General features: G+C 44.4%; 1 protein-coding gene across 2 annotated transcripts in view; it reads left to right on the top strand.

Annotated features, from left to right (window-relative positions):
* The first annotated feature begins 23,452 nt into the window (after positions 1 to 23,452).
* The window catches only part of UBE2W (ubiquitin conjugating enzyme E2 W), a 77,205-nt gene continuing 74,403 nt past the window's right edge, over positions 23,453 to 26,254 (top strand). Inside the window, exon 1 of one of the 2 annotated variants that reach the window (XM_074386982.1) lies at positions 23,453 to 23,603. In XM_074386982.1, the coding sequence (XP_074243083.1) occupies positions 23,502 to 23,603 (102 nt within the window). In that variant the 5' untranslated portion in view covers positions 23,453 to 23,501. The remainder of the gene's footprint in view (positions 23,604 to 26,254) is intronic. The other variant, XM_003940686.3, reaches the window with a different exon arrangement.

Below are 26,254 nucleotides of genomic sequence, written 5' to 3' on the forward strand. Positions count from 1 at the left end.
AACTTTGTATCTGCTGCTGGGACATCTTGGCCTGGAGGACGATCATGCTCCCAGGCCGCCATAGCAGCCCTATGGATGACGTTCTGTTCCTCCCTTGAAAAAAAGAACGCTTACAATGGACCTTAACACTGTCCAAGTATATAACTGGGGCCTTAAGAACTGATTCTGACTCTATCAGGGTCATCTAGTAATGGCTTAAATTCTCTTTTCAGACTTCGGACCTCAGAAGCAGTCAGAGGAGCATTCAGGAAGCCAATCATGCCCCGTCTTTGAGGCGCTTCCTTTAGCGGAAAAAGCTTTGAAGCTGAAGCTAATTCTTTAGCGGAGGGAAAAGGAAAATTTGGGATAGCTTTTTTACATTGTTGCGTCTCCGGCTGAGGTGGTGCAGCAGTGGGCTGAAACAGGAGGCCTGAGAGCAAGAAGGGCGGGTGCGGGGGCCGCAGCTGGGGGAGCAGCTGGGAGTGGCGGATCTGTGGGCAGCGGTGTGAACAGGGAAGGTCTAGGGAGTCCCACTTATTTGAGGGTTGCTCATGGATAAAAAACTTTACCCTTGTCAGGCAAGGCCTCTCCTAACTTTGTTCTACTCCGTGGTTGTTTCCTTCCCTCCCTAACAGGTAAAGGAGGAAGGCCGTGCGGTCAACAGAGAGCATAAGCTGTCTCCTAAGACCAGGCTCTTGTTACTGACATACACTATCAGAAGTTGACAGACCTAATCCCTCCGACCTAAATTTTGGCCGGACAACTGCAGGCTTGAGGATTGGTTCTTTGGTCTATATAAAACAGCAATATTTTAATCATTTGTTGTTTTTCTTATGCTTAGTCCTTTCATTATCTTTCGAATATGTTAGCATAAGCCCTAAAGAATATGTTAGCATAAACCTACCGGAGTCAGCTTTACTTCCTGTCTTTGTTTTACTAAAAGCATTACCCATGTCATATACTGGTCAGGTTTAATCTCCTGAAACCAGCGAAAGGCCCAACCCCTCAAGCTAGGGATGTCTTGCCTTTCCAGCCCTGGGAAGTTGACCTGTTCCCTCCCTTTTCCCTTCTGAAGGTCCTTGGCACATTCGCGCCTACACACATTCAATCCTTCAGAAGATGACCACTGAAGAAGTACTCTGTCACCCTCTTGTGACGTTTCCAAGGTAGAACATGCCTTGTGTACGAGGTTGCCTGGCCGCTAGTACTGCAAGTCTCTCTTTCCCCCGCATTGCTGAGAATCTGGATTTATTCCTTGCACTGGGTGGATCCCGGCTCTCTACCTTTAGGGCCGCTGCAACAAGGCAGTGTAGGGCATGTCTCCCAATGAGAGAGGGCTGGAGACCGCCCCAGAGGGGAATGCCTCCCCGTATGGGCCACCAAATTGTTGGGAATAGTGCTTATCTTCCGATGTTGCAGAGAAGAATCAGCATTCAGACAAAAGGTTTCTCAGCAAGGCTTTCTTTTACTTTACGCAGAAAGGGCATTGCTTGCCAGCAGTCTTTTTTTTTTTTTTTTTTTTTTTTTTGAGGCTGAGTCTTGCTCTATCACCCAGGCTGGAGTGCAGTGACATGATCTCGGCTCACTACAACCTTTGCCTCCTGGGTTCAAGGGATTCTCCTGCCTCCAGAGTATCTGGGACTACAGGCGCCCACCACCATGCCCAGCTAATTTTTGTATTTTTAATAGAGACGTGGTTTTACCATGTTGGTCAGGCTGGTCTCAAACTCCTGACCTTGTGATCTGCCTGCCTTGGCCTCCCGAAGTGCTGGGATTACAGGTGTGAACCACCACGCCTGGCCTCACCAGCAGTCTTGCCAAGAAAGTGTACTGAACAAAGGAGACAGGATTATTTATAACCTGATGTGTCCACCCTATGCTATGTCTGGTCTCCATTGCCTGGAGCAGGATCTTACAGTCTATACTTTACCCAATTGGCTAAAGACTTAAAACTTTCCTAAATAGGCAAAGGGAGAGAGTACCAAAAAAAGAGGAAGTAGCTCATGAGATGGTCAAGGAAGTGGCTCCAAATAAGGAATGACATGAACTATGGGCTGGAACTTGCCCAGGCCTGTCTGGGCATGCCTGAATAAGTCAAAGCAGGCCAGGTGCGGTGGCTCACGCCTGAATTCCCAGCCCTTTGGGAAGAGGGAGTCCGAGGTGGGCGGATCACGAGGTCAAGAGATTGAGACCATTGTGAAACCCCATGTCTACTAAAAAATACAAAAACTAGCTGGGCGTGGTGGTGCTCACTTGTAGTCCCAGCTACTTGGAAGTCTGAGGCAGGAGAATTGCTTGAACCTGGGAGCAGAGGTTGCAGTGAGCCAAGATCGTGCCACTGTACTCTAGCCTGGTGACACAGCAAGACTCTGTCTCAAAAAATAAATAAATAAATAATAAGTCAAAGCAGCTAGCTGGGCTAGAATATAGGAGCTAAAAATGGATAGGGATTTTAGATAAAGAATTTGTTATTCTTTTTTTTTTTTTTTTTTTGAGACGGAGTTTCGCGCTTGTTACCCAGGCTGGAGTGCAATGGCGCGATCTTGGCTCACCGCAACCTCCGCCTCCTGGGTTCAGGCAATTCTCCTGCCTCAGCCTCCTGAGTAGCTGGGATTACAGGCACGCACCACCATGCCCAGCTAATTTTTTGTATTTTTAGTAGAGACGGGGTTTCACCATGTTGACCAGAATGGTCTCGATCTCTCGACCTCGTGATCCACCCGCCTCGGCCTCCCAAAGTGCTGGGATTACAGGCTTGAGCCACCGCGCCCGGCCAAGAATTTGTTATTCTTTAAGGCCTAAGATGAAAACTTGGAAGATGAACTTCTCTATTTTTTAGACTCCACCTCCCAGGTTCAAGTGATTCTCCTGCCTCAGCCTTCCCAGTAGCTGGGATTACTGGCTCTTGCCACCATGCTCAGCTAACTTTTGTATATTTTTAGTACAGACAGGGTTTCCCCATGTTGGCCAGGCTGGTCTCAAACTCCTGACCTCAAGTGATCTGCCCACCTCGGCCTCCCAAAGTGCTGGAATTACAGGTGCAAACCACCGTGCCCAGCCCCCACCCTGCTTCTTAAACCACTGAATTATAGGTGTGAGCCACTGCACCTGGCTTCAGTTAAGCTTCTTGATGTTATCTATTTCTTCAGTTACCAGTTCACTCCACAACTCATTCCGACAGAAAGTATGGTGCTCATTACTGAGTACTGACTCCTGAGGACCCTTTTCTTGGCTTCCAGGCACTCTTCCTCTTAAATATTGATGTTCCCCTAGCTCCTGACTTCAGCACCATGTTCTTCTCTTTCCTAATCTGTTTTGGGAGGATCTCTTTATTTTCCTGGTTTAAATGTGATCGTTTTACTGAAGGAACTGGACTCCATGTGGTGCTGTTGCCTATTGTCCTTTCAAACTTGCTTGATGGGCTTTCTCTGTCCTGGATGAAATCTCAGAAAGTTGCCAGAACTGCCCCAGTCCTTCTGTTACAAGAACAGCCTCTTATCAGATATTAAATTGTTCAACATTAGATAATGTTATCACAATCAAAAAGTTCCACTTAAATGAGAGTTTCAGCAAGGTGCCTGGTTCATGCCTATAATCTCGGCACTTTGGGAGGCCAAGGTGAGTGGATCATCCTGGCTAAAACAGTGAAATCCTGTTTCTACTAAAAATACAAAAAAAAAAAAGCTGCTGTGGTGGCACACGCCTGTAGTACCTCCCAACTACTTGGGAGGCTGAGGCAGGAGAATGGCTTGAATCTGAGAGGTGGAGGTTGCAGTGAGCTGAGATCATACCACTGCACTCCAGCCTGGATGACAGAGTGAGACTTTGTCTCAAAAATAAATAAATAAGAGTTTCTCCGCACCTTCTCTCAGCTTAAGGTGCGGAAACCTGTGATATAGAATTATCTGCTGAATGTCTTCCTTGTAGTAGTGGACATCTGTAGTTTTTTATTTCTCTGGCATCTCATCTCCTCCCATTTTAGTTTAAAAAGCTTCTTCCTCATGGGATGTCTCATTACACGTGGCCTGGGTGGAGCTGACACCCTTCTATCCCTGACAAAGTTGTTTTCTTTTTCTTTTTCTTTTTTTTTTTTTTTTTTTTTTGAGGCAGAGTCTCGCTCTATCGCCAGGCTGGAGTGCAGTGGCATGATCCCGGCTCACTGCAAGTTCTGTTTTCCGGTTTCAAGCAATTCTCCTGCCTCAGCCTCCCGAGTAGCTGGGACAACAGGCACACACTACCAGGCTTGGCTAATTTTTTGTACTTTTAGTAGTGATGGGGTTTCACCATGTTGGCCAGGATGTTCTCTATCTCTTGACCTCATGATCCGCCCACCTCGGCCTCCCAAAGTGCTGGGATTACAGGTGTGAGTCAACATACCAGGCCTTACCCCTGACAACGTTTTAAGAGTCAGCCAACCTAACCAATCAGAGTAAGTAACTCACTTCTTTCATCACTACGGTTGAGAGATGGAATTTATTAAAGCCAATCAGATCTTTGCAGAACTATCCCTGGGGTTGCTGAGCTGGTAGGATGGATATGAGCCTGGTGACTTTCTTCACCACAGAGATAGACAGGAAAAGTGGCCCTCTACTTCAGCTAAGCTTCTGCTCTCAAGATTTCTTTTTTTTTTTTTTTTTTGAGACGGAGTTTCGCTCTTGTTACCCAGGCTGGAGTGCAATGGCGCAGTGTCAGCTCACCGCAACCTCCGCCTCCTGGTCTCAGGCAATTCTCCTGCCTCAGCCTCCTAAGTAGCTGGGATTACAGGCACGCGCCACCACGCCCAGCTAGTTTTATTGTATTTTTTAGTAGAGACGGGGTTTCACCATGTTGACCAGGATGGTCTCGATCTTTCGACCTCGTGATCCACCCACCTGGGCCTCTCAAAGTGCTGGGATTACAGGCTTGAGCCACCGCGCCCGGCTGCTCCCAAGATTTCTTAAGAAATTTATTCTCCCCTCCCCACTTGAATTCCTTTGAGATAGATTTTACAATTTACACTTGAAAAAGACCTGACTGAAATAGATGGCCTACAGAAAACTTGAAAACCTCAAACATGTCCAAAAGGGAATTCTTTGTTTCTTCCTCTTCTACTTTCATTGCCTCCATTTCTAGAGCCCATCACTAGAGCCCTTCCCTCCTTTTCCATACATGTCCTAGTTTGTACCGACTTTCTCACTCCCCAGCAATAGCTTCCTTTTTTGGTTTTTCTTTTCTGACTTTACCTAATCAAATCTGTTCAGCCACGAGAACAATCATTCTAAAACACAAGTCTGGTTTACCATTTTTGTTGTTGTTTATTTGTTGAGATGGAGTCTCCACTCTGATGCCCAGGCTGGAGTGCAGTGGCACAATCCTGGCTCACTGCAACTTCTGCCTCCCCGGTTCAAGAGATTCTCCTGCCTCAGCCTCCCGAGTAGCTGGGAATACAGGCATGCATCACCACGCCCAGGTAATTTTTGTATTTTTAGTAGAGATGGGGTTTCACCATGTTTGCCAGGCTGGTCTCAAACTTCTGACCTCAGGTGATCCACTCACCTCGGCCTCCCAAAGTGCTGGGATTACAGGCGTCAGCCATTGCACCCAGCCTGGTTTACCACTTTCTCTTTGGAAATACCTCAAATGTATCAAATCGTCTCTAAGATCAAGTCCAGTCCCCTCATTTGCCAACAGAATCTTCCATGAGGGGCGCATGTTCTGAGAATCACCTCAAGGCTGGGTCATGTGCTAAATAAATAAATCAATCCTTCTATGATGATGTCTTTTTTTTTTAAATTGTATTTTATGGTCTGGGGCACATGTGCAGATTATGCAGAATTGTTGCATAGGTACATACATGGCAATGTGGTTTGCTGCCTTCATCCCCCCCCGTCACCTGTATCTGTCATTTCTCCCCATGTTGTCCCTCCCCAACTTACCCATCTCCTGCTGTCCCTTCCCTACCCTCCCCAACAGACCCCAGTGTGTGATGCTCCCCTCCCTGTGTCTATGTGTTCTCACTGTTCAACATCCACCTATGAGTGAGAACATGCAGTGTTTGATTTTCTCTTCTAGTGCGTGATGCGGTCTTACTTGCCTCTTTAGTCTCATCTTCACCCTGTCTTTACAATTTCTGTTAGGCAACATCAATCTGTTCATCATCCCTTGTAAACACTAATCATCTACTTATGCTTCCTCTCCCAATTTTTTTCCTCTACCCCTTTGCACCTTTGCTCAGATGTCAGCTCTTCCAGACAGATGTCCTTAGCTCCCAAGTGGGGTCAAATGCTCCTACCGTTTGCTCCCATCGTAGCTAGTAAGATTTTCCATATTCTGTTAAATTCTTTCTTAGATCCGTCTTCCTGAGCATAAGCAATGTGAGGGCAGGTACTGTATCTTATTCATCTCTGTTTCTCTAGTGTCTGGCATTGTTGGACAAAATTGTCACATTTAAAAAAATTTTGTTGAACTGAAAATTCACCAGTTAGATATATTTGAGGGCATAGATATTCTTGGTAAAATGTAAAATCCACCTTACCTGAAGTGTAAGTTTCATAGTTCAAAATGAATAAACTTGATCAGTACTACTTTTTTTCTAACATCCTATTGATATGGGTCATTAAAAGGAAGGGTTCTGTAAGATAGTATGTGTACTGGTTGGAGAATTCAATTTTTAGAGTTCTAGAGTTAGAATTCCCAAGGCAGATCCTTTGTGTTGACATCATTACAAACAAAAAGCAACATTAAAAAAAAAAATAGAACTCCCAAGGTAGAATTTGAAGTTTTCTATTCATAAACTCAGTGACTTTGGCAAATTATTTAGCCTCTCTAAGCCTGTTTCCTTATTTGTAAGAAGAAAATCATTTTATGTACCTCATAGTACTATTTTAAACTTAAAATAGGCTGGGTGCACTGCCTCACGCTTGTAATCCCAGCACTTTGGGACGCCGAGGCGGGTGGATCATGAGGTCAGGAGTTTAAGACCAGCCTGGCCAACATAGTGAAACCTCATCTCTACTAAAAATACAAAAATTAGCCGGCTATGGTGGCAGCCGCCTATAATCCCAGCTACTTGGGAGGCTGAGGCAGGAGAATCGCTTGAACCTGGGAGATGGAGGTTTCAGTGAGCCAAGATCATGCCACTGCACTACAGCCTGGGCGACAGAGCCAGATTCTGTCTCAAAAACACAAAAACAAACAAACAAAAAACATAAAATAATCGTCCGGAATGGTGGCTCAGGCCTGTAATCCCAGTACTTTGGGAGGCCTAGGTGGGTGTATTGCTTGAGCTCAGGAAGTTCGAGACCAGCCTGGGCAACATGGAGAAACCCTGTCTCTACCAAAACTACAAAAACTGAGTGTGGTAGTGTACCCTGTAGTCCCACCTACTCAGGAGGTTGAGGCAGGAGAATTGCTTGAACCCAGGAGGAGAGGTGGAGGTTGCAATGAGCAGAGATCACACCATTGCACTCCAGTCTGGGTGACAGGGCGAGACGCCATCTCTAAATAAATAAATAAATAAATAAAATAAAGATTAAAATAATTCAACTGATAGGGTTCAGGACCTGCCACTCTGAAATATGACTGTAGGAAGCCAGAATATGCCACCCTAAAAGAGACTGTTTTTTTTTTTTTTTATTTTGGTTAGCATATTGATTATTTTGGAGAACTGCAGATACAGAAGCTCTGAAAGGTTACCATTCGGTAAAGGAAATATACATTTATAAAGTAAATTTTCATTTATAAAGGCATCTGTACTAGGAAGAGAGTTACTCATCAAATAACTTTTATTACATGAGAGACTTCCATCACATTTCCTCCCCTCACCCTCCCATAATTTGTCTCCACTCTCCCCACCACCCCCCAGAAACCCCAAACCCTTTCTGTAGCTCAGCATTATAATTAAGCCTCAATCATCTGGCCACTTCTTTAAGTCTCATTTATGCGGGACTCCCGTGAGCAGATGTGTCATTAAATGGCCACTGGCAAGGCATGGTGGCTCACGCCTGTACTCCTAGCACTTTGGGAGGTCGAGGTGAGCAGATCACCTGAGGTCAGGAGTTCAAGACCAGCCTGGTGAACATAGTCAACCCCCCATCTCTACTAAAAATACAAAAATTAGCTGACTGTGGTGTCTGATGCCTGTAATCCCAGTTACTCGGGAGACTGAGGCAGGAGAATCTCTTGAACCTGGGAGGTGGAGGATGCAGTGAACCCAGATTGCGCCATTGCACTCCAGCCTGGGTGACATGAGTGAAACTCCGTCTCAATAAATAAATAAATAGTAAAATGGTTTTCTTTCTGTTAATCTGCCATAAGTCAATTTAATTTGTAGACCAGCCAAAGAATCTGAATCTAGGAGGATACAGGGAAGCACTTTTTTTTTTTTTTTGCCCCTACACAAGAAACACAAAGTGCCTCTCACAGTGTTTATGTGGCATATATAAATATTCAATCCAAATTTGCTTTTATCATTTTCATTAATAAAGGTGGGTCTGGAAAGATGCCATATGTAGGAACGGTAGAACAATCATGAGGACACCTTTTTACACTGGTGGGTGAGGAGAGGCGACATCCCAACCTTAAAATTTTTTTTTTGTTTTATTGTTTTTTTTTTTTTTGAGACAGAGTTTCGCTCTTGTTACCCAGGCTGGAGTGCAATGGCACAATCTCAGCTCACCGCAACCTCCGTCTCCTGGGTTCAGGCAATTCTCCTGCCTCAGCCTCCTGAGTAGCTCGGATTACAGGCATGTGCCACCATGCCCAGCTACTTTTTTGTATTTTTAGTAGAGACGGGGTTTCACCATGTTGACCAGGATGGTCTCGATCTCTCGACCTCGTGATCCACCCGCCTCGGCCTCCCAAAGTACTGGGATTACAGGCTTGAGCCACCGCGCCCGGCCTATTGTATTCTTTATTTATTTTTGAGATAGGGTCTCTGTCACCCAGGCTGGAGTAGGGTGCACAATCTTGGCTCACTGCAACCTCTGCCTCCTGGGTTGAAGCAACCCTCCCACCTCAGCCTTTTTGGTAGCTGGGACTACAGACGCATGCCACCACACACAGCTAATTTTCATATTTTTAGTAGAGACAAGGTTTTGCCATGTTGCCTAGGCTGGTCTCAAAGTCCGGAGCTCAAATGATCCTCCCATCTTGATCTCCCAAAGTGCTGAGATTACAGGCATGAGCCAACATACCTGGCCTGTTTGTTTTATTGTATTTTTAAAATTGACAAATAATAATTGTACATATACATGGATTACATAGTGATGTTTTAATATATACACTGGATGGTGATGAGATCATAGTAATTAGCATATCCATTATTGCAAAAATTTATCCTTTTTTTGTGTTGAGAACATTTAATATCCTGCTAGCTATCTGAAACTGTTAGCAGTGGAGACTCCATAAGTGTTTGCAGCAACCTCAGTTCTTGCCTTCTCAGAATAAAGAAATCAATTCAGGGGCATAAGGCCGACTGAGAGTCTGAGACAAATTTTATTTTATTTTATTTTTATTTAGTTTTATTTTTTGAGACAGTCTCGCTCTGTTGCTTAGTCTGGAGTGCAGTGGTGTGATCTTGGCTCACTGTAGCTTCCACCTCCTGGGTTCAAGTGATTCTCATGCCTCAGGCTCCCGAGTAGCTGGGATTACAGGCACCCATCACCATGCCTGGCTATTTTTTGTCTTTTTAGTAGAGATGGGGGTTTCACCATGTTGGCCAGGCTGGTCTCAAACTCCTGACCTCAAGTGATCCACCCACCTCAGCCTCCAAAAGTGCTGGATTAGAAGTGTGAGCTACCATGCCTGGCTCTTCCCGTTTTTGTGTGCGAGGCAAGTTTCAGCTTATTTAAAGGTTTTAGAGCAGGAACAAAAGGAAGTAAAGTACACCTGGAAGGAGGCCAAACAGGCCATTTGAAGATTCAAGTGAATGGTTTGACCTTTGACTAAGGGTTTTTTACATAGACATACTCTGGGGGGTTGCATCTTTTCTCCTTATTCTTCTCTTGGGGTGGGCAGTCCACATGTACAGTAGCCTGCCAGCATTTGGGAGGGGCCGCATGCAGTGTGAATTGTGCTCATGCTTCCTTGAGGCATTTTGCCTTAACAGTCACGCATTCCTAGAAGTTCATATACCAGTTAAATAGTCCCATTTTGCCTCTTAGTGCGCATGCTTGAGCCTACTTGTCCAACTCCTGAGATCTTATCAGGAAGCTACTGATGACCAGTTTCAGGTGTTTCTATCTATTGGGAGACGGCCTTTCCCCGGCGCTGGCTGCGATTGATCATTAGAAGTTTAACAACTGCCTGACCATCACCTGATGGTTGCCTGACATTCCTGATGGGGATGGGGCGCCCTTTCCTGCCCTGCTCCTGTCTGACTACCCACTGTAACAACACTATGTAGTCATCCTACAGTGCTATAGAACACTCGAATGTATTCCTCCTATCTAGCTATAATTTTGTGTCTTTTAACAGATCTCTTCCCTCCTTTCCTCCTACCCTTCCTAGTCTTCAGTAGCCTCTGTTCTACTTCCTACTTCTGAGATAGATTTTTTTAGCTTCCACATATAAGTGAGAACATACACTGTTTAACATTCTGTTCCTGGCTTATTTCACTTAACATAATGTCCTCCACTTATTTTTATTTATTTTTTTTATTGAGACAAAGTCTCACTCTGTCACCCAGGCAGTGCAATGGCGAAGTCTCGGCTCACTGCAACCTCTGCCTACCGGGTTGAAGCTATTCTCCTGCCTCAGCCTCCTGAGCAGCTGGGACTACAGGCATGCACCATCACGCTCGGCTAATTTTTTTTGTATTTTTAGTGGAAACAGAGTTTCAATATGTTGGCCAGGCTGGTCTTAAACTCCTGACCCAGTGATCCACCTGCCTCGGCCTCCCAAAGTGCTGGGATTATAGAAGTGAGCCACCACGCCCAGCCAATGTCTTTCAGTTCTATCTATGTTGCTATGAATGACAGGATTTCATTCTTTTTTAAGACTGGCTAGTATTCTGTGGTGTATATGTACCATATATTCTTTTCTTCTTTTTTTTTTTAGATGGAGTTTCACGCTTGTTGCCCAGGCTGGAGTGCAGTGGTGTGATCTCAGCTCACTACAACCTCCACCTCCCAGGTTCAAGTGATTCTCCTGCCTCAGCCTCCCGAGTAGCTGGGATTACAGGCACCCACCACTATGCTCGGTTAATTTTGTATTTTTAGTAGAGATGGGGTTTCTCTCTCCATGTTTGTCAGGCTGGTCTCAAACTCCTGACCTTAGGTGATTCACCCACCTTGGCCTCCCAAAGTGCTGGGATTACAGGTGTGAACCACACCTTGTCCCTTCTTTTTTTTTTTTTTTTTTTGAGACGGAGTCTTGCTCTGTTGCCCAGCCTGGAGTGCAGTGGCAAGATGTTAGCTCACTGCAACCTTTGCCTCCTGGATTTAAGCGATTCTCCTGCCTCTACCTCCCGAGTAGCTGGGATTACAGGCACGTGCCAGCACACCTGGCTAATTTTGGTATTTTTAGTAGAGACGGGGTTTCACCATGCTTGTCAGGGTAGTCTCAAACTCCTGACCTTGTAATTCACCCGCCTTGGCCTCCCAAAGTGCTGGGATGACAGGCATGAACCACCACGCCCAGCCCCCATACTTTCTTTATTCAATCATCTGTTGTCGGACACCTAGGTCGATTCTCTATTTGGGCTGTGGTAAATAGTGCTGCAATAAACCGGAGGTTCTAGATGTCTCTTTGCTATAATTACTTCCTTTCTTTTGGATAAATTCCCAGTAGAGGGATTGCTGGATCATATGTTAGTTCTATTTTTGTTTTTTTGAGGGACTTCCATCGTGTTCTCCATAGAGGTTGTATTAGTTTGTATTCCCATTGTGTATAAAAGTTCCCCTTTCTCTGCATTTTTACCAGTGTTTGTTACTTTTTTTTTTTTTGATAGCCATTGTAACTGTGGTGAGTTGATACTTCATTGTGGTTTTGATTTGCATTTCCCTTATGATTAATGATGCTGAGCATTTTTTTGTATGTGTGTTGGCCATTTCTTCTTTTGTGAAATATTTGTTCAGATCATTTGCTCTTTTTGTTGTTGTTGTTTAAGATAAAGTCGAGGCCAGGCGCGGTGGCTCAAGCCTGTAATCCCAGCACTTTGGGAGGCCGAGGCGGGTGGATCACAAGGTCAAGAGATCGAGACCATCCTGGTCAACAAGGTGAAACCCCGCCTCTACTAAAAACACAAAAAATTAGCTGGGCATGGTGGCGTGTGCCTGTAATCCCAGCTACTCAGGAGGCTGAGGCAGGAGAATTGCCTGAGCCCAGGAGGCGGAGGTTGCGGTGAGCCGAGATTGTGCCATTGCACTCCAGCCTGGGTAACAAGAGCGAAACTCCGTCTCGGGAAAGAAAAAAAAAAAAAAAAAAAAAAAAGATAAAGTCGAACTCTGTCAACCCAGGCTGGAGTGCAGTGGTGTGATCTTACTGCAACCTCCGCCTCCCAGGTTCAAGCAATTCTCCTTCCTCAGCCTCCCAAGCAGCAGCTGGGACTACAAGAGCATACTGCCATGCCTTGCTAATTTTTTGGGGGGTTTAGTAGAGACAAGGTTTGACTGTGTTGCCCAGGTCTCAAACTCCTGAGCTCAGGCAATCTACCCGCCTTAGCCTCCCAAAGTGCTGGGATTACAGATGTGAGCCACCATGCCTGGCTTGCTCATTTTAAAAATCAGATTGTTTGGAGTTCTTTTGCTGTTGAGATGTTTCCATTTCAGCTGGGCGTGGTAGCTCACACCTATAATCCCAGCACTTTGAGAGGCTAAGGCAGGAGGATTGCTTGTATCAAGGAGTTGAAGATCAGCCTGGGCAACATAGTGAGTGAGACTTGTCTCTACAAAAAAAAAAAAAAAAAAAAAAAAATTAGCCAGGTGCAGCTGTGTGCACCTGCAGTCTCAGCTACTCAAGAGGTTGAGGTAGGAGGATCGCTTGATCCTGGGAGGTTGAGATTGTGAGCTGTGATGATGCCACTACACTCCAGCCTGGACAACAGAATGAGACCCTATCTCAAAAAATAAAATTAAATTGAGTTAAAAAGTTTGCTTCTTGTATATTCTAGATATTAATATCCTGTGAGATGATTAGTTTACAGATATTCTGTAGGTTGTCTTTTAACTCTGTTGATTGCTTTCCTTGCTGTGCAGAAGCTTTGTAGTTTGATATAATCCCATTTGTTTATTTTTGCTTTTGTTACCTGTGCTTTTGAGGTCTTATTCATAAAACCTCTTCCCAGACCAATGCTCTGAAGCAGTTCCACTATGTCTTCTAGTAGTTTTAAGATTTTGAATATTACATTTTGGCCTTTGATCCATTTTGAGTTAATTTTTATATAGGGTGAAAGATGGGGATCTAATTTTATAATCTATTTTTTTTTCTTTTTGAGACAGGGTCTCACTCTGTTGCCCAGGTGGAGTGCAGTGGCACAGTCATGGCTCACTGCAGCCTCAATTTCCTGGGCCCAAGTGATCCTCCCACCTCAGCCTCCCAAGTAACTGAGACCACAGATGTGTGCCACCATGCCTGGCTGATTTTTTTATTTTTGTAGTAACAGTGTCTTGCTGTGTTGCCCAGCCTGGTCTCAAACTCTTGGGTTCAACTGATCCTCCTGCCTCAGCCTTTCAAAGTGCTGGGATTACAGGTGTGATCCCCTGTGCCCAGCCTAGTTTCTTTCTTTTGCATATGGATATCCAGTTTCCCCAGCATCATTTACTGAAGAGACTGGCTTTTCCTTGTTGAATATTCTTGGCACCTTTGTCAAGAATAAGTTGGTTGTAGATATGTGGATTAATTTCTGGGTTCTCTATTCTGTTCCATTGGTCTGTGTGTCTGCTTTTATGCCAGTAGCATGCTGTTTTTGTTACTACAACGTTGTAATATTTTTTGAGGTCTCATAGTATGGATACTTCCAGCTTTGTTCTTTTTGCTCAAGATTCCCTTGGTTATTTGGGGTCTTTTGTGGTTCCGTATACATGTTAGAGTTTTTTGCCCCCTTTTTTTGTGAAGAATGCCATTGGGATTTAGATAGGGATTGGATTGACTCTGAAGATTGCTTTGAGTAGTATGGTCATTTTAATAATATTAATTCTTCTGATCCATGAGCATGGGATGTCTCTCAATTTGTTTGTGTTATCTTCAGTTTCTTCTATTTGTGTTTTGTAGTTTTCTTTACAGAGGCCTCTCACTCATTGGTTAAATTTATTCCTAGGTATTTTATTTTATTTTTTGTAGCTACTATAAATTGTACTTCTTGAATTCCTTTTCAGCTAGTTCACTGTTCATGTATAGAAACACTACTGATTTTTGTACATTAATTTTGTGTTCTGTAACTTTTTTTTTGTTGTTGTTGAGACGGAGTTTCGCTCTTGTTACCCAGGCTGGAGTGCAATGGCGCGATCTCGGCTCACCGCAACCTCCGCCTCCTGGGCTCAGGCAATTCTCCTGCCTCAGCCTCCTAAGTAGCTGGGATTACAGGCACGCGTCACCACGCCCAGCTAGTTTTTTTTTTTTTTTTTTTTTTTGTATTTTTAGTAGAGACAGGGTTTCACCATGTTGACCAGGATGGTCTCGATCTCTCGACCTCGTGATCCACCCGCCTCGGCCTCCCAAAGTGCTGGGATTACAGGCTTGAGCCACCACGCCCGGCCGTGTTCTATAACTTTAATTTACCAATTCTAAGAGTTTTTGGAAGAGTCTAGGTTTTTTTTGATATATAAGATAGGACATCTGCAAACAGGGACAATTTGACTTCCTCTTTTCTGATTTGGATGCCTTTTATTGCTTTTTTTTTTTTTTAATAAGATGGGGTTTCACCATGTTGGTCAGGCTGGTCTTGAACTCCTGACCTCCGGTGATCCGCCCACCTTGGCCTCCAAAGTGCTTGGATTACAGGTGTGAGCCACCACGCCCGGCCTGCTCTTTTTTTGAGATGGAGTTCAGTCTTGTCACCATGCTGGAGTGCAGTGGTGCAGTGTCTGCTCGCTGCAATCTCTGCCTCTTGGATTCAAGCAATTCTCCTGCTTCAGCCTCCGGAGTAGCTGGGACTACAGGCGTGTGCCACCATGCCCAGCTAATTTTTTGTTTTTTTTAGTAGAGATGGGGTTCCACGCCAGCTAATTTTTTGTGTTTTTAGTACAGACAAGGTTTCACTGTGTTAGCCAGAATGGTCTTGATCTCCTGACCTCATGTGATCTGCCCTCAGCCTCCCAAAGTGCTGGGATTACAGGTGTGAGCCACTGTACCAGCCATGCCTTTTATTTCTTTCTCTTGCCTAAATGCTCTGGCTCCAACCTTGAAATTTTGTCTATAATAAGCTGTGTTTAAAGTGTCTTTGTCCATTTGAGCTATTATAACAAAATGCCATCACTAGGCAGCTTATAAACAACAGAAACTTATTTCTCACAGTTCTAGAGGCTGGAAAATCTAAGATCAAGACACTGGAAGATTCAGTGTCTAATGAGGGTCCACTTACTGGTTCATGGACAGCCATCTTTTTGCTGTGCCTCACATAGTGGGAATTGTGAGAGTCTTTATGCTTTATGAGGTTTTTTGGTTTGTTCGTTTGTTTTTGTTTTTTGTTTTGTTTTTGAGATGGAGTTTCACTCTTGCTGCCTAGGCTGGAGTGCAGTGGCATGATTTAGGCTCACTGCAACCTCTGCCTACCAGGTTCAAGCAATTCTCCTGCCTCAGCCTCCCGAGTAGCTGGGATTACAGGGATGCATCAACATGCCTGGCAAATAGAGATAGGGTTTCACCATGTTGGTCAGGCTGGTCTTGAACTCCTGACCGCAGATGATCCACCTGCCTTGGTCTCCCAAGTGCTGGGATTACAGGCATGGGCCACAGCACCTGGCCATGAGGTCTTTTTTATAAGGGCACTAATCCCATTCTTGAAGGCTGCACTTTATGATATAATATTACTTCAGAGGTTAATTAAGAGTTCAACATGTGAATTTAAAAGGGACATAAACATTCAGACCATAGCACAGTGTCTGTTCATAAGTGATAGGAAATTTGAGAATATTGGCCGAGGTGTTTCTCAGTCACTGTCACATACTTTATTCCTTATCTCCAGTCAACATTGCACCTAATTACTGGACAGAGAGCACTGAGTAATGAGGAAGGAAAACTAGTAATGAGGAAGGAAAACCGCATCTCAAAGCAGTATCTAGAGGTGCTATGCAATTCACAAAGGTCCTTCACATCCATGATCTTATTTAGACCCCATCACAAACCATGTGTTAGAAATTTTGTTCTCACTTTAAAAATAAAGAAGATAAAGTTTAAAGAAGTTTAAATGACCAACTCCAGATCGTGGAGCTAACAGGAAGCTTAGTGAGGAATCAAGCCTTTGCCTTTTCTGATACATGTGAAACAGAGATCAGGCAAACAAGGAGCACAAAATGGAGATGGGAAAGCTAGGCAGGATAAGGAAGAACTATCTGGCAGGGACAAAATCACTAGGGCTGCCATGGTCTCTAAGGAGCAAAGAAAGGACAAAAATGTATTTGAGTAGTGAAGAACTTAAGAGCAGGTTGAAAGTGGGGCAATATAAATTACGATGACACATTATGAAACTTTTTGTCAAGGAAAATAATTGATCTGGAAAATTTCAAAGAAATCATTGACCACCCATCTTACAGATGAAAAAATTCAGACTCAGGGAGATGCCTAACCAGCCGTTGGTCTCATCACTGATGGGAGAGCCAGGCTTAAGGCCATCCAGGATTCATAATTATACCAGAGTTAAAATATTACAATGGGCTGGGCATGGTGGCTCATGCCTATAATCTCAGCACTTTGGGAGGCTGAGGCAGGTGGATCATGAGATTGGGAGTTCAAGACCAGCCTGACCAACATGGATAAACCTTGTCTCTACTAAAAACACAAAAGTAGCCAGGCGTGGTGGCACATGCCTATAATCCTAGTTACTTGGGAGGCTGAGGCAGGAGAATCGCTTGAACTTGGGAGGTGGAGGTTGCGGTGAGCCACGCTTACACCATTGCACTCCAGCCTGGACAACAAGAGTGAAAACTCCATCTCAATAATAATAATAAAATATTACAATGCCACTCCTCTCTTTTTTCAAACAGCTTTATCAAGGTATAATTTACCTATCATAAACTTCACTCACTGTAAGTGTTCAATTAGTTTAATACGTTTACATGTCTGGGTAACCATCATTACAATCTACTTTTAGAATATTTCCATCACACCAAAAAGAAAACATTGAAATAGTTCTGCAGCGGTAAATAAATAGCTATTGACCTCAGACCCCCAAAGAACCTCCTGTTCATAGCATCTCAACCACACCACAACCTGGAATTCCCCATGATCTAACTAAGGATATCCAGCTCTCTCAGTAGAGACTTTTCAGGACCCCACACTGGTAATAAGCAGTCGCTGTTGTTCTAAATGGTTGGTACTTGTGCCACACCTGTTGTTAAACAAGTTTAGTAACACTTCTGGGAGGGATTAAGATGAGCACTCAACTTTTCTGGTTCCCAATCCACAGCTTTTCATACAGCATCTTGATTTTCAGGAAGGCCAGAAAACAAACAACTGAACAAGAAGAGAACAAGTGTTATGAAATTATGCCTCAAAAAAAAAAAAGAGACACTTTAGAAGGGCAAGAGATTGAGCTGGTATCTATCTTCATCTCTTCATGAAAAGTGTTATTTTTTTTTCCATAGTCCAGCTTTTTTTTTTGAGATGGAATCTCTGTCTCCCAGGTTGGAATGCAATGGCACCATCTTGGCTCACCGCAATCTCCGCTTTTTGGGTTTAAGTGATTCTGCTGCCTCAGCTTCCCAAGTAGCTGGGATTACAAGTGTTCTCACCATGCCAAGCTAATTTTTTGTATTTTTCGTAGAGATGGGGTTTCACTGTGTTGCCCAGGCTGGTCTTGAACTCCTGACCTCAAGTGATCCACCTGCCTCAGCCTCCCAAAATGCTAGGATGACAGGTATGACCCACCACGCCTGGCCTAAAATCCAGCTTCGACACAAGTGAAAGGTGATTTTTTTTTTTTTTTTTTTTTTTGAGGTAGAGTCCCCCTGTTGCCCAGGCTGAAGTGCAGTGGCGCAATCTCGGCTCACTGTAACCTCTGCCTCCTGGGTTCAAGCAATTCTCCTGCCTCAGCCACCAAGTAGTTGGGATTACAGGTGCGTGCCACCACACCTGGCTAATTTCTGTATTTTTAGTAGAGACAAGTTTTCAACATGTGGGCCAGGCTGGTCTCGAACTCCTGACCTCAGGTGATCCACCCTCCTCAGCCTTCCAAAGTGCTGGAATTACAGGTGTGAGCCACCATGCCTAGCCTTACCTTGAGGTTTATACACCTCTGCTGCTAATCTAATGGATAAACTTTTTTTGTTGGGGCGGGGTCGGGACAGGGCCTCATTCTCACCTAGGCTGGAGTGCAGTAGCATGATCACAGTTAACTGCAGCCTTGACATCTTTGGCTCAAGTGATCCTCTCAGCTCAGCCTCCCAAGTTAGTAGGCATGCACCATCATGCGTGGCTAATGTTTTTGTAGAGATGGGGTCTCGCTATGTTGCCCAGGCTGGTCTGAAACTCCTGGGCACAAGTGATCCTCCTTCCTCGGCATCCCCAAATGCTTGGATTACAGGCATGAGCCACCATGCCTGGCCCTGGTGGATGAACTTCTAAGGGTCAGGTAACTTCCTGAAACACAAATTTTCATGGGTATGTATATTTTTCTGTGGAATGGATCCATGGTTTTCATTTGATTTTTTTTTTTTTTTTTTTGAGACGGAGTTTCGCTCTTGTTACCCAGGCTGGAGTGCAATGGCTCGATCTCGGCTCACCGCAACCTCTGCCTCCTGGGTTCAGGCAATTCTCCTGCCTCAGCCTCCTGAGTAGCTGGGATTACAGGCACGCGCCACCATGCCCAGCTAATTTTTTGTATTTTTAGTAGAGACGGGGTTTCACCATGTTGACCAGGATGGTCTCGATCTCTCGACCTCGTGATCCACCCGCCTCGGCCTCCCAAAGTGCTGGGATTACAGGCTTGAGCCACCGCGCCCGGCCTCATTTGATTTTTAAAGAGATCCATGGCAAAAAAGTAAATAAGGAACCACAGTCTTTTCAAGTAATAGTTTGCTATGACCATGTTTTGTAAGAGGTCTAGGGGAGAAATAAGCAGGGAATGTCAGGGCTGCAGACATGGGTAAATAACTCTTGCTAGAGAAGGGCAAAGACAGGGAATAAAGTAAAAGTTTTCCTGATTCACAATTTTCTTTGCAAACTATGTATGTATATAAATCAACTATTTTTGACATGTAGAATAAGTCACACTCAAAATAAGTCACATATACAAACCATTGTTATTTTGTTCACTTTCTTTGTCCTTTATCAGAAGATTTAAATGAAATGACTGGGATTTAAAATTATTTTTAAAAATACACTTTTGCTTTGTAGATATGCTTTTGTTATCACTCTGAATTATGAATATAGAATTTTTGCTACTTTATGAAATCCCATCTATATTTCAACTGGATTACATTAGCATTTTAAAATTGTTAACCAAAACCCCCTCAACTTCCCAGTATTTCTACATAAATTACAATGAAACCAAGTTCATTCCTTAATATATTTACAAAAGTGATTTTTAAACTCAAAATGGTATGTCATTCCCATTGCATTTTATCTTAGACTTTTTAACATGGTGTTTTAGACAAATCATGTAAAATTTTGATTGTCTTTAATAGATTCATGGAATTTGAAATCTAGAAGAAACTGTAAAGATTATGCAGTCTGGCTTGCTCATTTTATTAATGAGGAAAGAAACCCAGAAAGATAGAAGCCTCACTGAAGCTAGCTAATGACAAAGCTAAGATAAGAATGCAAGCCTTGGATTCTTAGTTTGGTGCCTTTTCCAAAATCCAATAAACAAACTGTTGGTGGCTGAACTGCCTCCATTTCTCTGCTGAGATCAGCCCCTAGGAGACTAAGAACAAAGTACTCTGTGGAATAGTAGACTCAAGCCAGTACTCACCAACTCTGCCTTTTCAAGCTTCAACAAACCAATGTTCACAGGACTGCTTCTGACTTTCCAGTTTAATAAATCACTAGAACAAAAGCATTCATAAATCACATTACCCATTGTACCATTTACCCTGTAGTCCCTTTGTGGGTCCTTTAATGTTACTAGACTATTTGGTTTCCCGTATTTCCTTTTCTTTACTGGCAGAAAGTCCAGATGCTAGTTTAGACCTCTCTGTCTCAAGCTCTCTCTTTATTCTGGAAGGGAAGATCTGAGGCACGTACACAGCTTGTGTATGTCCGGATTTTTTTTCTTCCAGGGAAGTGGAGATGTGGGTAGTTTGTGAAATGAGAAAAAAATCTCCACCTTGTCACCCAATGGGCATTTCTAATTGCTGTGGAAATGAGAAAGTGAACATCATTATCAAATCTAACAATCATAACAATTCCTTAATATTCTCTAATATCGGCCGGGCGCGGTGGCTCAAGCCTGTAATCACAGCACTTTGGGAGGCCGAGGCGGGTGGATCATAAGGTCAAGAGATCGAGACCATCCTGGTCAACATGGTGAAACCCCGTCTCTACTAAAAATACAAAAAAGTAGCTGGGCATGGTGGCGCGTGCCTGTAATCCCAGCTACTCAGGAGGCTGAGGCAGGAGAATTGCCTGAACCCAGGAGTCGGAGGTTGCGGTGAGCCGAGATCGCGCCATTGCACTCCAGCCTGGGTAACAAGAGCAAAACTCCGTCTCAAAAAAAAAAAAAAAAAAAAAAAATCTCTAATATCTATTCTATAATTTTCTCCAGGTGTCTCAAAAATATCTTTTTTACAGTTTGTTTGAATCTAGATCCAAACAATGTTAACGTATGCAGTTGTTCAATATATCCCTTAAGTGGCCAAGCACGGTGGCTCAGGACTGTAATCCCACCACTTTGGGAGGCTGAGGCAGGTGGATCACTTGAGGTCAGGAGTTGGAGACCAGTCTGGGCAACATGGTCAAACCTGGTCTCTACTAAAAACACATAAAGTTAGCCAGGTGTGGTGGCACATGCCTGTAGTCCCAGCTACTAAGGAGGCTGAGGCAGGAGAATCATGTGAGCCTGGCAGGCAGCAGCTGCAATAAGCCAAGATCTCGTCACTGCACTCTAGCCTGGGTGACAGAGTGAGACTCTGTCTCAAAAAAAAAAAAAAATATGTATCTTAATTACATATGTTGCTATTAAGAATATCCAGTAAGGATATGAGAAACTTTAACTTCATTATTGCTGAATTATTTTCCAAAGTGATCATACTGGTTTCACGCCTATAGACTTTATGAGAGCTCTACTTCCTCTCTCACTTGTGGTATCCTCAGAATTTTTTTTTTTTGAGACGACAGGGCAGGGTCTTGCTCTGTCACCTAGACTGGAGTGCAGTGGCATATTCTGTCAGACATTTTAACTTTTCCCTATCTGATAGTAATGATAGTAAGCCTTGCTCTGTAGACATATGCGCCTAGTCTTTAAACAGTGCATAATCGTGTCTTAGATATTAATATAACATGCTTACTGAAGATAATTATATACCCCCCACACCATCTGTAAGTCACTGTTTTGGCTCCTGTGTCAGGATCTTTTTATTAAATATTAAGAAGGAAGAAGACAGGTTATTATATGCTATTTCATATTACCTACAAAGGATATGACTGGCATTGACTTTTCCCTCCCGTGAAGATACTTTTCACATATATGTAACCCAAGGGATCAGATATTGGTTCCACCGTGATGAGTGTCAGAATTCTTGTAACTTTTTTCCTTATTAGTATCAGTCATGGCAGGTTGTTGGCTCTGATGATGTCATAATGCTTTGTAGGGTCATCTGATGCCACTTTTTCCATACGAACAATCAAGCTTTTAGGCAAAGTGAACCTGATCTTCTGAAGTCACAGGAATAAAGATATCTCAAACGAAATATACTGGAAACTTCTTCTATAAGCTTTCCTCTTTCATTGGGATATGTGGATTTCCTCACTGTTGTAATGTTGATGACACAATGGGGCTAACACCGGATATGCTTCCGGTTGATTCCGGTTTACCAAGAGCATCCAAACATCCCTCAAGGACACAGTCACTTTGCACAACAAAGGGAAAATCCGCTCTTCTGGCAATAGGGTAGACGTCTGAGAGAGGGGAGAGAATACCACCATAACTTCTCTAGAGATGGATAGTGTGTTTAATATTATGCCATAGACTAACTGGCGTATTTTAAAGATCTTTTTCTTTTTAAACACATTTCGGATTAGAGAAGTTCCAAAGAATGTAATCTATTTTAAGAGTGTGAGTGATATTCTACATTGCATTTATATCTTAAAGAAATTTCTAAAAAGAAAGCCGAGTCAACAAAATGACAGATTTTTAGCCTTCATTCTGGTAACATAAAAGCCTTCTACTCATTGTGTCTGCCACCTTAAGTTTTAAAGATAGAGCATGAGGTGCAGGCTTTGGCTTCCATTTTCCTCTTATAAACCAATGACATCTTCAGTTCCAGAATAGCTTTTTTCAAACGTGACTTCTGATAAATGTTGGCAGAACTGGTGCATTCCTAAAATAAGTTATGTATGCTCAGCTTTCCCTACCCAAGTTAATCCCTAAATGACCACAAAACTGCCCACCACCACATAGGCTTAAGAGAAGTCTGGACATAATGGTATAAGTGTATATTATAACATGACATTGGCATATTTAAAAAAAATTAATGCCTAGGGTCAACTCGCTAATCAAATTTAGACTGCCCCAACAACCGTAACTATTGTTGATACATGTGAAATTTAAAACTGAAGGGCTGGGGTAAGGGGCAGAAACTGCACACAACATACAGACTTCCAAATTTTCTCTCCTTTTTCAGGCAAGTTTCAACTTCACAAATCTAAATACCCTCGCCTTTAAAATATCAGTGTTGTTCTCTTAAATCCTCATCCCGTTGTACAAGGAAACCTATGGTCTCTCTTCCCCAAATTAAGAATACTAGAAGCCGTCAGAACGAGACTTCGTCTCAAAAAAAAAAAAAAAAAAATCCCCCAAGAAACGTTCCAAGTCTCCAAAGACCAGAAAGTAGCTGCGCGGGAAGTTTTACGGGGCCCCAAGGCTCTGAGAGTGGGATTGGTAGTATGGAAAACACATCCCAAGGCAAAAATCTGTACCGCACAGCTGTGGTTGGAAAAACAAAACGAACAGAAAAAAGCTGCGCAGATCCGGACGTCATAAGGATTTCGCGGTACAGATGAAGAAAACAACCGTAGCCGAGTCAAAACTGGAGCCCTGTGTCCTCGGTACCGAGAGTAAACGAAGGCTGGACTCGGGACCTGCGAGTCCGACCGTGACCGAAGGGACTCACAGCGCCATTTACCGTGCCCCCGCCCCGCCCCGCGGTCCCGACTCCCGTCCGCTAGCGTGCCAGCCAATCCCCTCGCGCTGTCCCCTTCCCATCACAGACCCCGCCCCCGCGCCGGGGATGTTGAGCCCCCGCGGCGTGACGCGAGCACGGCAGCTCCGCCCCCTGCGTCTCTGGCCTCGCCGGCCTTGGGGGGATGGTTCCATCATGGCGTCAATGCAGGTGAGAGGAGTTTGCTGCATCTGGGCGTGCCAGAGAGCCGCCAAGGGGGTGCCAGCGTTCGGGCGGGGGCGGTGTCCGCGATTCGGGGACACCCGGGAGGGTTCGGGATCGGTCCGGGTGGTCTGTTTTCCCTCGGCTCAGGGCGTCGGGGGAGGGGTGAGAGGCGGCGAGAGGCGTTGGGTTGGGGGGGTGGTGCGGTATCCGTCGGTCGAAGCGGACACCAGCCGACTGGGAAGTTGGGTGATAAAGGAGGCTTGGGGGAGAAAGGGCGAAGTCTGGCGTTCCGGTCTCAGAATCCGCTCCCCGCACACACACACACACACACACACAAACACAAACACGGGCGCTGCCAGTCTGCTGCCCGTCAGCCCCACAGTTGCCTTTCCCCCGCTGTCCCTGGCCCGACGGAAACAGCTGCGCCCGCGGTTGTAGCCGGGGTAGAGGCGGCGAGGGGCTGAGTGGGGGGGAGCCGAGAAGGCGTCTCCGGAGAAGGCGGCTGCAGACGGCGCTCAACGGCCTCTGCTCCGGCCTCCCACGCCGGGCCTCTCTTCTGCCCTTTGACTCTTAATTCTGTGCTCGTGAGTACCTTCTCTTTCCATCTGCACCGGCATTCACACTGACATTCCTCCAGCAGTCCACTGTCTCCTTCCTCTCGAAGCTGCCCCGAGCCCACCGCCTGATGGACGATCTCCCGAGAGCCGAGTCCTCAGCCCCCTTAAACCTCTCGGGATAGTTCGCCCTCTATTTTGTTTCCCCTTATAGTGCCCCACCCTTGCTGTCGCGGTAAGGCTACTTCTTGTTGCCCTTATTACCCAGACCTTTAGTAGAATCTTAATTTGGTAGGTGGCGTTTGTTAACCTGTGTCATTTCTTCCCCACTTGGCAAGGCGTGGTTTTCTGGTTTTCCAACTTAATTTACTCCTTTTGCCCGAATCCAGGGAGTTGTTTTATTTATTTATTTATTTTTGCAGGCAAAGATGGCAACCACAACTGTAGTTTTGTAGATACTGTGTTATGTATACCCTGCATTTAATTCATTGATGAAGACGAGCAGTATCAAAGGACATAGGAAGAGAAGGTAGAACTCTAAATAGGAGTGTCAGCTGAATACCCTTTAGCATTTTAATAACATCCCCTTGAGTAAAGAGAGAGACCACGTTTTCTTAGAAGTGTTTTTTTGCTTTTGTTTCTGGAAGAAGCAAGTCTCTGTTCCCCCTCCTTTTTTTTCTTTTCTCTGCTGAAAGTGTTTTTCTTCCCTTTTTTGCATCTTCTTCCTCTTTTAATATTTCTTTGCTTCACGTTTACTGCTATGCTTTTGTTATTCCCCTTTGAACCTGTTTTTCTTGCAGTATTCTTTTTACCTTTGCTTCTCCCTCTGGACTTGCCTGCAGAACAGAAAAGTTTTATATAACATTTCTAGTTGAAGAGATGTCATGAATGGTGCAGGGAAAAAACAAGAACAATTTCAGGAAACATTATACTTTACACTAGTTTCCCCAGAGACGTTAGAGAAGTTTCGTCATTTGAGGCCGAAAAAGGAACTGTGGAATGCTAGTTGAACAGTAGACGCAATAGGCTACAGGACCACTTAAAGATTTTTATCTGTGTTAAGATTAAAACTTTTTTTTTTTTTTCGAAACAGAGTTTCACTCTTGTTAACCAGGCTGGAGCGCAATGGCGCGATCTCAGCTCACTGCAACCTCCGCCTCCTGAGTTCAGGCAATTCTCCTGCCTCAGCCTCCTGAGTAGCTGGGATTACAGGCACGTGCCACCATGCCCAGCTACTTTTTGTATTTTTAGTAGAGACGGGGTTTTACCATGTTGACCAGGATGGTCTCGATCTCTTAACCTCGTGATCCACCCGCCTCTGCCCCCCAAAGTGCTGGGATTACAGGCTTGAGCCACCGTGCTCGACCTAAAACATTTTTTATGAGTTTAAGATTATCGGTATTAAGATTAAAACGCAATTTGAGGCTAAAGATTAAGATTAAAATCCACAGCACTTATAATATTTGACAAGAGAACTTAGTGTGTTATCTGGTTAGATTGAGTGTCTGGAAAAGGCAGATTTGTTTTTTTTTTTTTTTGAGACGGAGTTTCGCTCTTGTTACCCAGGCTGGAGTGCAATGGCGTGATCTCGGCTCACCGCAACCTCCGCCTCCTGGGCTCAGGCAATTCTCCTGCCTCAGCCTCCTGAGTAGCTGGGATTACAGGCACGTGCCACCATGCCCAGCTAATTTTTTGTATCTTTAGTAGAGACGGGGTTTCACCATGTTGACCAGGATGGTCTCGATCTCTCGACCTCGTGATCCACCCGCCTCAGCCTCCCAAAGTGCTGGGATTACAGGCTTGAGCCACCGCGCCCGGCTAGGCAGATTTGTTTCTAAGAGAGAAGTTGGTAATCTTGAACTTTTACATAGTGTCGTAAGCAATGGAAACAAATACTTGATTGATAGTGCAGTAGTGCATTTTTTCTGTGCCCTAAGTATTACTACCTCAGACTGTCTTACACTTTTGTTTTTGTTTTTGTTTTTGTTTTTGAGACAGAGTCTTGCTCTGTCACCAGGCGCCAGACTGAAGTGCAGTGGCATGATCTCGGCTCACTGCAACCTCCGCCTCCCGGTTTCAAGGAATTCACCTGCCTCAGCCTCC

The sequence above is a fragment of the Saimiri boliviensis genome, chromosome 15 (genome assembly GCF_048565385.1).
Source record: "Saimiri boliviensis isolate mSaiBol1 chromosome 15, mSaiBol1.pri, whole genome shotgun sequence".
NCBI lineage: Eukaryota > Metazoa > Chordata > Mammalia > Primates > Cebidae > Saimiri > Saimiri boliviensis.